This window comes from Muntiacus reevesi, chromosome 2 (genome assembly GCF_963930625.1).
Source record: "Muntiacus reevesi chromosome 2, mMunRee1.1, whole genome shotgun sequence".
Classification (NCBI taxonomy): domain Eukaryota; kingdom Metazoa; phylum Chordata; class Mammalia; order Artiodactyla; family Cervidae; genus Muntiacus; species Muntiacus reevesi.
The window spans coordinates 56373627-56388578 of NC_089250.1; the positions used below are offsets into that span (position 1 = coordinate 56373627).

At 42.0% G+C, this 14952-nt stretch overlaps 1 protein-coding gene across 2 annotated transcripts in view; it reads right to left on the bottom strand.

The window, feature by feature from the left end:
* VAPB (VAMP associated protein B and C) overlaps window positions 1–14952 on the bottom strand; it is a 46921-nt gene that overhangs the window by 13696 nt on the left and 18273 nt on the right. For both annotated transcript variants that reach the window (XM_065921710.1, XM_065921709.1), the window contains exon 2: window positions 8518–8670. In XM_065921710.1, the coding sequence (XP_065777782.1) occupies window positions 8518–8670 (153 nt within the window). The remainder of the gene's footprint in view (window positions 1–8517; window positions 8671–14952) is intronic.

Here is a 14952-nt window from a genome sequence, read left to right on the forward strand (position 1 = left end):
CCCCTCTGCAGGGGTCACCGTCTGATACCCCTGCCACCCTCAGAACTCACAGATGTCATCAGCCCAACTCCAGGCCTAAAGCGCACAGCCTGCCAAGTCACCATGCGCAGAGTTAGAAGGACCTCACGAAGACAGAACTTACACGGAGACCTCCGAGCACACAAAGTGGGTGCTGGTGGCAACTAACCCACCTAACAGGAGCACTGGAGACAGCAGAGGGGGCAGTCAAACACCCTCTGGAAAGGGCAGGGACTCGTAACACAGAAGCACAGATGCCCAGTGCACTCTTAAGGCTGGCGAGGAGAAAACTTCCAACTGTGAGTGACAACGGTGGCCACTGGTGACCCTCAGGAAGCGCAGGGTGTGAGACGGGTGCTTGGCCCCTCCCTCCCTGGAGCGACTCTCCTGCCTAGAGCAGCAGGTGGAAAACAAGGTGTCTGCCACCTACCAGCTCTCCCTTCCCGTGGGCTCCCCGATCAGCGAGCAAGAGTGAGGAGGTCAGGTGGCACCCAGACTTCCTGGAACTTCAGGAAGGCTCCTGGGTCTCAGCATCTGCATCGTGCTGCCCCCAACTCATGCCCAGAAGTCTGTATTTCTCAGCCACTATCATGTCATGTCAAGTTCAATTTGCTATACCTTATTAGCTGGAACTTTACGAGAACATGACAGAATAAATGTTGTTAATCGTTTGTTCTCTCAGCTCCATACATGCAAATTGTGACAGAAATTATGTACTTTTTTCCATGACAGGCTATAAAAGAGCTCCCCATTAACTTAATTTATTTCACTTGAATTCCAGAGACACTGATGATAAAACCCTCTTAAATGAACCATCTATCCTACTTTTAAATTGTATCGCTGATACTATATTAAAAAGAAGCCCGTTACCAGGAGATGGCCTGGAGAGCAGGTCACCACTCACGAGCACTAATGCTTTGTGATACAATGTCAGCTGAATCCAGGTTGTAAAAGTGGGATCTTGTTAGGAAAGGGCTTTCACAGTCATAAAGCACTAGATCAATAAGATCAGACTTTCTTCAGAAGACATGCAGAATATACACTACTTAACACACACAAGTGCACACACCTCGGAGAAATGACTTGATTAAATGCTGCATAAAAGCTTATGAGAACCCGGGCAAGTCACAGATCACTTTCATCTGCATTATAATGGCAACTGAGCAAATGAACAAAAGCTTAACAGGCACCTTGGCACCTGCTTTATTATTATTTTTTAATCTCAGAATTTTATCTTTAACGTGCCTCTCCTTGTTCACATGACCACCATCTCAGTGCAGGCCTCCTCCAACATCCAAGTTTCTCCGACTAGATCTCCCACCTCCTCCCAATTTCTCTCAGACAAGTTCTCTGCAGAGCCCCTGTAACCCACATATCCCATCTCCCCCAAGTACCTGGTTCACCAGCTTGGTATTCCTCAAACCAAAAAAACCTATTTCTCAAGTAAAAGACAGTCAATTCACGTCCACAGTCTCGTTCTCTCAGTTTCCTGATATGATCCAACAATTGGTCACGCTGCTGGTCCAACAGGCAGGCACAGGGTGCTGGCCACGCCCACACCCCCAGGTGTTCTCCACGGCCCCTCTTATCACGGGGGCCTCAGGTGGCGAGCACATCCCTCGTGGTCCACCTGCTCTACTCGCTTCTCAGTATGCCACACCTTCTCGGGCTTCCACTGACTCTGAACCTTCTACTAGTCTGACTCTGTAACGAGGGGGTCTCCAACTCCAGCTTGCAGTAGACCCACCTGGAGTGCATGTTAAAACACAGGTGGCAGGGTCCCACCTCCAGTTTCTGATTGCACAAGTCTGGGGTGGGGTTGAGAATACGTCTTTCAGACCTGTTCCCAGCGGCTGCTGGTCCAGGAACCACGCCCGGAGAAGGCAAGCCGAAAGCACCCCCCAAAGGCCGTCTCATCCTCTCATCCTTACTGGGGATTTACTCTGTCAGCGGACACCACCCATACAGAGCTCTCCCACAGGCTCACCTTTCCCATGCTCACTCTTCATCTCCTGGTTTAAGACAGTGGTTTCTAAACTTCTTATCACCACTGTCCTCTCACTATCTCTTCGCTTTTATGCCTCTGTCAAACTGTCCTCTACCAAACTGCATTTACAACATCATAATGAAGTCACTGCTCCACTTTTTTGGAAACTGATCAGAGACAAACCAGAACTCTGCCAACAGCTTACAATAACCAGTATTACCACAACGAGGTGACAGAATTCTAGCCTAAAGCAAAGGAATCAGACATTTTAGTTAGACGTGGTGACCTTACCAGGAATAAATTTATCGTTTCCTTCAGGATGCTCAAAATGTTAAAAACAAGGCTAATTTCCTGGACTTATGCCTATTCAGGGACCTATGGATGGAACTATGAGTCTAGTGGGTAATTAATCTTATCTACTTATAAATTAGTTGACGGGAATTGTCTTTGCATTCTCTAAAGGATCTTCTGGTTCAGTATAGCTCATCTTAGATAACAAACTCCTCAGAGTCTGATTAACTTATTTGTGCCCTGTTTACAGTACAAATATACCCCAATACTGCTGGAAATGAAGAGTGCGTCATATACATGCCTAAGAACATAGCTCACTCATTCTCTTTCATAAATATCTTTTAAAATGCATATCTGTTTTCAAAATTCCAACACACTCTCCTATCTCCATTAATGCTTTATAATGGAATCCCACATAGCCTTTCCTGAGCACTCTTCATGTTCTGATTATCAACTCACATTACATCTGTCTTAATCTGAACCACATGCAAGGGCCACCGTGCAGGGAGAAGGGTCTGTCCTGAGGCTGGGGTTAATTTCAGACCCCTGTTATCTCTCCCATACTTGTCCTCTGGGGTGTTCCTGTCCAGGCCTTCACTGTGGCCACCTCTCACAGCTCCTCCCTTTGATTCTGGCTTGTGATGGGCTGGACATCAGAACAGGTTAATAAAGAGTCTAAAGTAAGAGTATAAACAGCAGAGTTAAGGTTAGAAGCCCAGGTGTATCAACGTGCAGGGAGCTGCCATCAGTGACAGGAACATGGCTTTTGGCTGCTCCCAAGTTGTGCTTGGTTTCTGCTCCTTGGCCACGCTGTAAAAGCTGAAATTACTTTTGTCTAAGTGAGGTGGACTGAATGTACTTGGATAAACCCTCTTGACCATGATCTTTTAAAATGGAAAGAATAAGGAAACTGTGTTAAACTCATAAAAAGTGAAACATGGGATTCTTCCTAAAAAACTTGAAAATTAAACTTTTAAAGAAACCATGAAAAGCACAATTAAGCTAAATTTTTATTGGTAATCTACCCCCCTCCTTTTAAAAAAGAATCTCAACTCAGGAAAAAAGATTAAAGACATCTTGTAAGTACGACTCTGAGTTGTTCTTATCTGAGAGTAATAAGCCTGATTCATGAAAACCATCTATAACAAGGTTTCGCTTATCAGAGACTTCCAAGGCAGACGATCACACGAAGAATGATGCTGTTAAGACGCCCGAATCCCCCAAATACAGCTCCCGCTATCAGCACTTGACAGACGGATGCCTGACTTCCTTCTGTAAGGGCAGTGGGCTTAGACTCTGGTGCTAATCACCTAAAAGCTGCCGCCCAAGGTTGGCTTGTTCAGGGCAAGCGGGCGGCTCCACTAAACTGAGTCAGCAAAATCTTAGAAGGATTAATTATCAATTGCGATCCTACCCAATTACATTAATTGACCAGTGATTCCATCCAAGAAGAGCTCTGTCCTCAGGATTTTACTGGAAGAACTCTGGGCTTTAAATGTGATTGAAGTAAGTCCTGAAAAGGGCTATATGTCAGGAATGAACATTGTTCCTGAATTCTTTGAATTTAAAATACAGATACAGACACCAGAAGATTTGTGTGTCTGTTTGTCTTTAATCCACTTTCGATTCCCAGGGTACACTTAGTAAAGTGTATCTATACCTAAATACTGGTATCTTTAACGACTCTTTCCAAGGCCCACCCCCCCCAACCAGATATTTCGAATTTCTAATTTGCTTGGTACATAGGCAACCAATGTGCATAATTGAACTGCAAATGGAAGCACGCTTGCTACTTTAGTGAAATTAGAATTCAGTGAAGGTTATAAAAATATTAAACTTAATATCATTTTACAGGAAGCGTAAGTATTTTTGATGGGCCCATAATTTTACCACTTCACCTGCTGTATCTGCTGGCAAACATGGTTTGGAATATTAATGGAAAACTCCTTCGTTATTAAACTGCAGTATTAAAAAAAAAAAAAAAACCCTACAACCACTAACAGCTTACCACAAAGACATTTTCAGAAATTATCTATCTTAAAAATATTTCCCCACCAGACAGTTCAGAAAACAGATTTAATTTTGTAAAGCTAGAACAAATGGAGAGACCCCCCACTGCTTCAAACAATTCATTAATTCAAAAAGTTCTATTTTCCTTGCATTTAAAATCTCTGGGGGAAAAAAATCCAATCTCCTCTTCTCCAATCTCCATTTAAGTGTGCCTATTTTGCTGAGGTCCAGGTTTGAATAATTCAAAACCATCTCTAGTAGATGGTGTGTATCAAGGAGCAAGGGGCCAAAACCATGGCATTCTGGGCCAATTAATGCAAACACAAAGCACCCAGCACCCTCCCACCCACTGCACTGCCTCATCCAGCAGACAAGACCCTGACGGGGCAATCAGAAAGAGATGAAAGGAGGACCTACCCTCATCTAAAGGGCAAAGAGAATGACTCACTCAGAGACTCGGGTGACTAGACCCCACAAGAGCCCTCTGGGAAGTCCATAAGTTTCCAGCTATGGCACTTAAAGCTCAGTTCATACCGGTTTCCAACTGTAACTTCACCACCCAAGTTTATGACACGGGGATTTGTTCTGTTTAAGGACCTCAGTATGCGATGTACCATTTTCTGAAGAAAATAAAACAGGTCAGAGCTGAGACTTTTGACACAGAATGTGAGGTCCCAAGTATCAGATTAAGCTGACGGCGGAGAAGAGGTTCACAGGGTATGTCCTGAAAGACACCAGACAGCTAGAACGTCTCATTCCCCCATAAAAACCCTGACCTGCAAGCCTTCAAAACCACAGTCTCTCTGGCCAGCTCCAGATACCATCTTCTTCCTCCTCTTTCTCTCCCGGCTTGCCCCACTTCTTTTAAGAATGATTTATAACCTTTCCTAGTAGCTATTAGGGTTTCCAGAAATGGGGGAAAGAACAACTTCCTGTACGGTATGTTGAGACATTCTGTGTAGACAGGGCAACATTGCTAGTTATTTTCAGTTGACCTGATGACCTCCTTTTCATATCTGAAAATCTACTAGTGACTTTTCACTATAAACAAATGCATATTACATAAAGAAGAAAAACAAAAATTTCTTAAATTAGAATTGGAAAAATTCCATAAATTAGTAAAATGTATCAAACTGATGTATTTCTAAAAATGCAATTCAGATACGTACAACCCACCTTCAACAGAAACCAGCCAGTCTTTGTCAAAGTTAGTGGAAGAAAATGCAACCCCACTCTTGTACCACACTTCCAGTTAAAATTCTGCAGCACTGGTAAAACACTCTGTGACGTGAATACCATTCCCTCCATCTTACAAATGAGAAAACTAGAACGTTCAGAGGTTAGAGTTTTGGCCAAAGACCGGCCAATGGGTTCAACAGCAGGGCTTGGGTTTCCTCTTGGGTTTCTGCACCCAGGTCTACTCATCTCTGAATAGAGTGGGTGCAATCCAGCTCAGCCACGCACGCCCACAGAAGGGAAGCTGGCCTTGAACCCTCTGCACTGCCCACTGCTGGCGTCCTCCTCCTCCTTCTGAGGAGAGGCTCCCAGCTGAAGGAACCTGAAACTCCACGTTCTCACCTAGATGCCATCACATGGCTGTGTTGTAAGAGGACCCTTGAAAAAGTACAATGCTTTCTGCCCCAAAACACAACTGTCTAATAAACAATACAGTGGCACCTCAGCACAGAAAACCCCAGCAAGTGGAGGCTGGCCTCCTCTGCCGACAGGTGAAGCTGTCCTGGAAAGGCAATGAAATCAGGCTTCACCCAGGTGCACCTCAAGTACTGAGGCCAACGCACACCAAATAAAAACAAAGGAGCCCTTTCTCATGTGTAAGCATAATCTTGTCTTATTAGAAGGAAGGCCTGCAAACACAAGGACATTTTGTTATTCAACTGCTTTTCTCCCCAAGTACATGATACTCTAAGAGCCAAGGTATTTTGTTTCATATTTATTTGTAAGCGGAGCCATCCCGACACTGCTGAGGCAGTTGCTGTCCAGTCACTAAGTACCCGACTCTGCAACCCCATGAACTGCACCACGCCAGGCTTCCCTGTCCTTCACCATCTCCCAGAATTTGCTCAAATTCATGTTCACAAATGCCATCCGACCATCTCGTCCTCTGTCGTCCCCTTCTCCTCCTGCCCTCAATCTTTCCCAGCATCAGGGTCTTTTCCAATGAGTCAGCTCTTCACATCAGGTGGCCAAAGTATTGGAGCTTCAGCAACAGTCCTTCCAATGAATATTCAGGGTTGATTTACTTTAAGACTGACTGGTTTGACCTCCTTGCTGAGGCAGTTGGTGTCACCAAAGAGCCACTGGATCAAGACAGACACCTGGCTTCCACTACCAGCTCTGCCATCATCACCACAGGGGCATTCAGATGCCCCTGAATGATTACCCCACCCCCCACCCCCTGAACCTTTCCTTCTTATCTGCAAAAGGAAGGCCACAACCACAAAATCTTGGTCTTCCTTAGCAGACAATCACAAATCAAAACAAATGCCCAGGGTTAGTTATTACTTTAAAAATCACTCCTCTGATGGGGGAGGGGTAAATCTTTCTGAAAGAGATACACTTATGCTCACCCATTCATATTTAATATCAGAAGGCACACCTACACTGTACATCTAACTGTCAAGACTATTTTATTCAGGAAACGATGTTGCTGCCCCAAATTTACTGTGAAAACTGGGTAAAAGTCTCATCTACTGACAACCGTGCTTAAATATGTCACAGGCAAGGAAATCAAGAGGTAAAAAAGAAGTCAACTTTAAAAAGGGAATAAAAAACATCATTTGCCCTTGATTTCAACAGAAAAACTCAAACCACATGAATCCAAGGATTGCTGAAATGTCAACATCCTGGGTCCCCCTCCCTGACCAGTGCGCTGCAGTGCAGAAGGTTTGGGGACAAGAGCCAGACAAGCAGGATCTTATGTCTTGATTTTGTCACCGGCCAGCTTCGTGAGCCTGTGGTCACCGGAGTCATTCTGGTACAATGGGATAAAAACAATGCATTCCACGCTGGGCAGATAACAGAAATTACATGAGATAATGTGTGTGCAGACCCAGCACAAAGGAGATCCTCAACAAATGTTGGCTCCCACCCTCCTGATTCCTCCTGGGTAATAACCTGATTTGAGAGTCAGGTCTTACAGGCTCAGAGAGAAATACACAGGGGGACAGCCGGTGTGGGCGCACCCTAATGAGAGAACCCAGAGGATGCAGGGAACAAGAGTCTGCAGAAATCATGAGATAATGAAACACCTTATATCTTTCCAAAGAGGTGAGTCATTTTCTTTCAGGTGTCAAATGAATAGCCAAATGTATCACAATCAAAATCTGTCAGGAAAAAAGTCAGCCAGATACCCATTTCAAATGAGGAGTAGCTTCTAATGATGCCTCAGAGCCCTTGGTGACAGTCTCCTGATACTTGAAGGATTAACACACACTCCCCCAGAGCTCCTCCACAAATACAAAAGGCACTGCTGTATCCAGAAGTCCTAATGAGCTCAAAGTTTATTCCATTTCTAAAATACATTTAAACTCAAACCCATCGCTTACATCTCCTTAATTCTGAAATCCAATTCTCAGTTTGGGCACTCTACCAGCATCTTTTCAAAAGTTGGACTCTGGAAAATAAATGCACTCTCAGACAGAAGGGGGGAAAAAACCCATCAGACATGCACAAAACTTGCACCCTTGAATACACTCCAATTTCCTCAGCCTTCATCTCCCTTAGCTTTTCACAATCAGTAAAGTGCAGTTACCAATCATTGGAAATGACATGAGCTTAATGTCAGAAATCATTTAGCTTAAATAAGAAAATAACTCCATTTAGCTTTCTCCCACAAAGTAAAATTAAGTTTGTTTAGCCCTTTTTTTATTTATTGCCAAAGGGCAGATTTAATTTCAAGGGAGTGAAAACCCAACTCATTCTCAAGTAAAGTCTGATGTTACCACTTTAATTTTGCTCTAACTATTGAGGCACAAAGGCTGTAAGCATTAAACTAAAGAGGCATTAATTATGGAAAAACAATAGGTGAGTGGGACCCACCGAGCTTTTTAATCAGAGGGTAGGGAGCTGGGGGGGGATGGGGATGCCTATGATCTACCTTTGCTATACTGCAAACACAAGCTTGAAGAGATCCCACTGACTCTAGGGAGCCTTTTTAGCCCACCCTTCAGGCCTTCATTCTCAGAACTTACCAGATACGTTAATCGAGGCCCCTGCATCAATGATCCCACTGTTGGGCCTCACGCAGTACCTACGCGGTGCCGTGGTCTTCACTTTAAAACACACATTTCGATCTGTCGGGTTGCCAAGCTTCAGGTTGGTGGTGACAACATCGGTGAAGGGACCTGCAGAATGAGACAGGGACTGGTTGGGGATCCCATGAGGATCATGCGGAGGAAAGACTGATTTATGGTACGGGGTCAGGGTGATTGTGGAACGTGGTTGACCCACGATCATTTCATCATGACACATAGGAGAGATGGGCTGAGGCTGATGCACTAACAGTGACAGCTAAAACCCACCACAGTCTCATCACACCACCAGGCACCTGGCCTAGTGAGTGTTCCAGCAGACAGGGTCTCTCTGATACCTCACAACTTTACCGCCAGACAAGAACACTGAGGCTTGGGAGAACGTACCACTTGTCTAAAACTTTCATGGCAGGTAGTGGTAGCGAGGGTCTGCAACCAGGCAGCCTGAGTCCAAGGCCAGCTCTTAACCTATGCTGAACACCAATTTCCACAGTAACTAGATGAAATCTAACAGAGAGAAGGTAAAGGACTAGACTTGGGTCCAAAATGATGATCAAAGGCAGAGTGCCAAAGGCAGCAGATGCAAGAAAGACTTCGAGGTGTTAGTGGTCTGTAAACATAACCACCCCCCCCCCCCCAAACACACACACACTCCAGTGATGCTACAGTGAGGTCAGAGTCCTGCGGGGCAGCCCACACCTAAAGCAGCACGTTCACTTTTAACTACCCGGGGTACTGGAAGATTGAAACGAAGCTCAGCGCCCTGAGGGTATTTTTTTTATTATTATTTATTCATTTTCTACTTTATTAGATTTTTTAATTAAAAAAGTAAAACATGCTTCTTAAAACAAGCCAAACAATAAAAGATGTCTAAAGAGGAAGTTAATAAGCTTTCCCCTGTCCCCTGAGGTAACTAATATTAACATTGTGGGAGATCCATCCACATCATCTATGCTTACACAAACTGTACATACATACATGAGTGTGTGTGTGTGTGTGGTAACAAAAACAGGATCATACTACTCACATTACTCTGAAACATCTCTGAAACCTGACCCGTAAGGTTTATAAAGGAGTTAGGTGGGAGGACTGAACTATACTGTCTCTTAGGTCCTTTTCAACCCCTTTTCAAATGTACATCTTTTCACTGTGTACAGCAATGGTGTCTTTGTGCGTCTTCCAGGCAAGCTCTTTACTCCTATCTTTACGTTCACAGGGAATTCAGAGATGGGGTGGGGAGGTATATGTGCCCCTGTGCTCACAAACTAAGAAATACACACAGTTGGTTCATCTGCTCCGTAAGAAGATCCGCAACAAAGACATTTACATCTGTGCCTCAAACATTTTTCAATGAGACTGAGCTTCCGAGGACAAGAATGATACCTTACCAGTTTTCACATCTCCGACACAGCGCCTGGCATCTAGTACAGGGATGGGGGCAGGGGCTGAGAGATGGAGACAGACTGAGAGTCCTTCACCAAGGAGGAAACTGCCTCGTGGATTACCACCAGCAAAATTAAAATCTCAGGCTGCTTTCTCGCCTCTGGAGGTACTCTGGGTATGAAAAATCAATCTGATATGGGCTTAACAAATATAAATTAAGAAATCAATAACGGTGAAAAGAAAGAAAGGAAAAGAGACTCAATTCCAAAATAAAATAAACTACAGCCAGTTCTGCTAGAAAGCTTATTTTGAAAATGTGAATCTGTTTCAATGTGATTGATGTGCATATTAGGGGGACAATCTGAGCATAAAATGAATTTCACATTTGCTTATGTGTGATTCTGTCTGCAAGAAACGCTAAGTGATCACAGAAAACAACATCCAGCTGAAGTGAATGGCACAGAGATACAGAAAACACACAACTACACACATCTCTACAACCATCACCTACGTGGGCTCACCATGCGGCCCTCACAAACTGTAATTCTTCCAACAACCACTTCCACAGGCAAACGTCAGTTTTTCCTGGTAAAGCATCATATTTATTGCAGTATTTATCTATTTCTGAGCCATTTAATGTGTGCTAAACTGTGCTTCTGCTTATATTAGGTTCCCATCTTTATGTGTTTCTGTGACCAACAAAGCTTTTGAGTGTTACGCGTTTAACCTTGTTCCTTCCTCTTAAGTCTTCCTGTCTTCTGTGCTATTTTGTATAGGATGGTGATTTTTAGGAATGCATATATCATATTATAGCAGGAACTACCATACTACTGGATTAGCTATAGTTTTGTAGTTATTTATACTAAAAGCTACTTCCATTCTTTGAGCAATGACACCTTCAAGAATGAAATGGCTAGGGAATTTCCCAGTGGTTCAGCGGTTAAGACTCCAGACTTCCACCACTGAGGGTGACAGTTCAATCCCTGGTTGGGGAACTAAGACCCTACAAGCCACGTGGTGAGTTTAAAAAAAAAGTGAAATGCCTAAAAACAATTTCTCCATTTGCTTACCTTTCCCATAAGCCCTGCCTTTAACCCTCTGGCAGCCAAACTGGAAGCCAGGGGAGGGAGGCATTCTCCAGGTCCAACTGTGGCCAGAGGTGGGGTGTTCTGTCTCCCCTACTGGCCACCACACAAAGCCTCTCCCTACAAGCTACGTCACCCCCTTACTGAGATTTGCTCCAGGGGATTTGCAGCTACAGTGAGGGAAAGCCAGGTGCTGACCACGCTGCATCCTTGTATCAAGCTGCTGGCCTCCAGGGAGAAACAGGACACTTGGTGCTGAAGGCAGCACCTTTATGCGGGATTATCCAGGGCTACACTCTTTTCTATTCCCCAACATATGCAGTCTGGCTCAGAATGAAGATGGAGGAAGTTTTCTCCCAGTAAGTCTCTTTGCTTGAAATGGTATCACTTTAGCAAGGGTAAAAAAGAAAAAAAAACAAAACACAACTATGGTTTCCTGGAGTCAAAGAAAGCAATTAAATAAGCACACAAACACAGCTCAGACCTACACGGGCACGATCACCATGTACATACATTCTTTGGCCCTCACATAAAAAGGGCCCACTACAAGAACTCCACATAAGCATAGCTCCAGCTCTAATGGCCCCACATTGCTGGGGCAAAAGGAGAAGAAAACAGATTAAAAAAAATGTAGCCATCTGAAAAAAGGTGAGCTTTCAAATACAAAGCCTACGGGGGAACAGTACTCTCACTGATAATCTGAATGTGATTCATAAACCACCAGGCCTTAAAGCTTTCTAGATACAAGCTGAAATCTGTTCGTTTCAACAAAATTCTGCCTCAAGATCATGGAAGCATCTTCAGATCAGAATGCCAAGAATTCATGAGAGCCCGCAAATCCACATCCACCACCCCACCCTGCCAAAGAACAGCATTTTCCAAGGTGGTTTGAAGCATACTAAGCAGAAAACAGGGATTTGGCGAGATTTCACTGTGATGAAATTAAGAATACACGTTTCCAACTCAGTTTCCCCTGTCCCTTCCTCCTCCTGCTGCCTCATAAATCAGAGTCAGGGATAAGTTTAAGTGCGTTTTTCCTCAGCAATGACCTTTTCTTCTAGGTAGTCCACAAAAATAAAGCTAATTTAACTGCGGACACTAATCTGCTTCTGGAAACTCCACTGGTTAACCTACTACACAGCAATCTAAATAATATTTTAACCTATATGATTCACTTAAAAAGTAGTCTAAACTATTAAAAAAACAAACATTATTTGTAATAAATAAGTAGAATAAATAAATATCCCAGATTTCTCCCTCAACACTCAGTCCTAAACCTTTAAGTATTAGAGATTTCTTGGGCTTACATAGGCCTTTTTTTTTAATCTAGAGGAAACAATACCAAAAATATATGCAAGTGAACAACGTCACTGATAAAACAGCAAAGTCTAATGTGAAAAAATCAAGACATTCTGTAAAAACAGGCCAACCCTTCAATCCACACTCTGGACAATTCAAGAATTTTATTGAAAACAAATTCTACTTGATTTGAGTAATTACAGGAAATAAACTATGTTAGTGTTCTCCTTTTCTCCTGTATTAATGAATTAGAATACAAAAAAATCCCAATAAAAATGATGTAAGAGCTTGTGAGCATCATTCAGATTTTTACTAGTCACTTTCCTTTCAGAAAACTGCCATTTCCATTAAAGCATTATGCAAAAATGGGATTTTACTATACCAACATGGGTGTTTATCTCCAATGAACTTAAAACACTGCTTACATAGTAGAGTCAATTTTACAAATGAAATATTCAAAAACTAAACTTTCTTCTTTTAAGAGATGAAAAAATGATTTGGTATCTCCAGAGCTTAAGTGCATTCATTTAATCATTTTTCTTTCTAATCTTCTAGTCTTTCAAAGAGTTATGCAGATATTTTAAGAACATCTAAAATCCCCCTAAATGAAACAACATGAGTTTGAGAGAAATTAGGAATATTCCTTAAAGTCCTAATTTTTTTTCTTTTCAGTCATTTGAAAAACGTTCTTTATGCCCTATATTATGCATATTCATCTGTGAAAATGCTTGTGAGTTTGATAGATGCTCATGAATAGCATTAACTAACTTGAATTCGAATTCTGTAACATGCTTTAAAATGTATTAAGATAAAACTAAGCACAGTATAAACCATTTCCTCACTCAGGTTCAGCTTATTGTCATTTGAAAGTGCATATTTTATTTTAAGACACGAAGAAAATCTAGAATTGTCCTGTCTTAGAAAGTAAATAATAGAATATCAGCAGAAGTATGCATAGCATTAAAAGTAAAAGCAGAAACTGTGAATCTTTCAGTCTTACAGAAATGGAGTCTCATAATTATAAAGCTCTGGTTTTAAAGGTCAAGGAAACAAAGTCACAAGCCAGCAAACTTCTCGACAGCATGACATAAGATTTCAGGTAGTGGCAATTTCATCAAAAATGGCTGGATAAACTTATCAATCAAGAAACACAAGAGCATTTTGTGGAAAAAGCATTCCATTAAATCTTGAAAGATTTTACCAATATATGAATGGTTTAAGTATTTCCTTTCTGTGACCATTCACTCCAAGATCCATGGAAGAAAAGACTATAACAAAACTCTTCCTTTCAGAAAGAGGAAACAACCATTTTCAAAAAAGAATGACCTAAGCATTCAGGTCCCAATGACTTTTTAAAAGGTAACAGTGGAAACACCAAGTGAACTCAAAACTCAATCTTGACCTTACTTAACTTTGTAACTTTAAGCAGATCATATCATCCCACATGTAAAGCGCAGGACATAATTTAAGGGGTATTAGTTTTACTTAACAATTCAACTAGAAAATAAAGATACACACACACAAAACACTATAAAACCCCTAGAAGATAGCATAAGAAAATCTAGATATCTTGGGCTTGACATGACTTTTCAAAAGATACAACATGGAAGGCACAATCCATGAAAGAAATAATTAATATGCTGGACCTCATTAAAATTAAAAAGATTTGCTCTGCAATGGATACTGTTAAGGAGAACGAGAAGACAAGCCAAATACTAGGAGAAAATATCTGCAAAAGATATATTTAATAAAGAATTGTCACCCAAAATATATAAAGAAAGAAAAAATATATATATAAAGAACTCTTAAAATTCAACAATAAGAAAACGAACAACAGAACTTTTAAAAAAAATGGGCAAAAAATCTGGACACCTCAGCAAAGACGATATACAGAAGGAAAATAAAATCTACAGATAGAAAAAATATACAAATGAAAAGACGCTCAACATGTCATTAGGAAATTGCCAATTAAAACAACAAATGAGATACCAATACACACTTATTAGTGGCCAAAATTTAAACACTGGCAGCATCAAAGGCTGGCAAGGATGTAGGGCAGCAGCTCTCATTCCTCACTGCTGCAAATCCAAGCCTCTGGGAGACAGTCTGGCTGTATTTAAACACACACACACACACAAACGCAATATACTCTCTTACTACACAAACCAGCAATCACACTCCTTGGTATTCACCCATGGGAACTGAAAACCCACATGCACACAAAAACGTGCACACAGATGTGGACAGCAACTTTATTTATACTGCCAAAACCTGAGAGCACCAAGATGTCCTTTAGTAGGTAAATAAGCTGTGGGACATACAGACCATGGAGTATCATTTCACACTAAGATGAGCTATCACACCACAAAAATTCAGACGCAGGTGAGTCTTAAATGCACATTACTCAGTTAAAGAAGCCAATCCGAAGACTATACCCAACATAATTTCAATTATATAACATTCTGGAAAAGGCAAAACTATGGAGATAGCAGTTTCCAGGGCTTATGAAGGAATGGAGGGATAAATAGACTGAGTACAGAGGGTTGTCAGGGCAGTGAAACTATTCTGTATGATACTACAATGGTGGAGGAGTGTTATTACACATTTG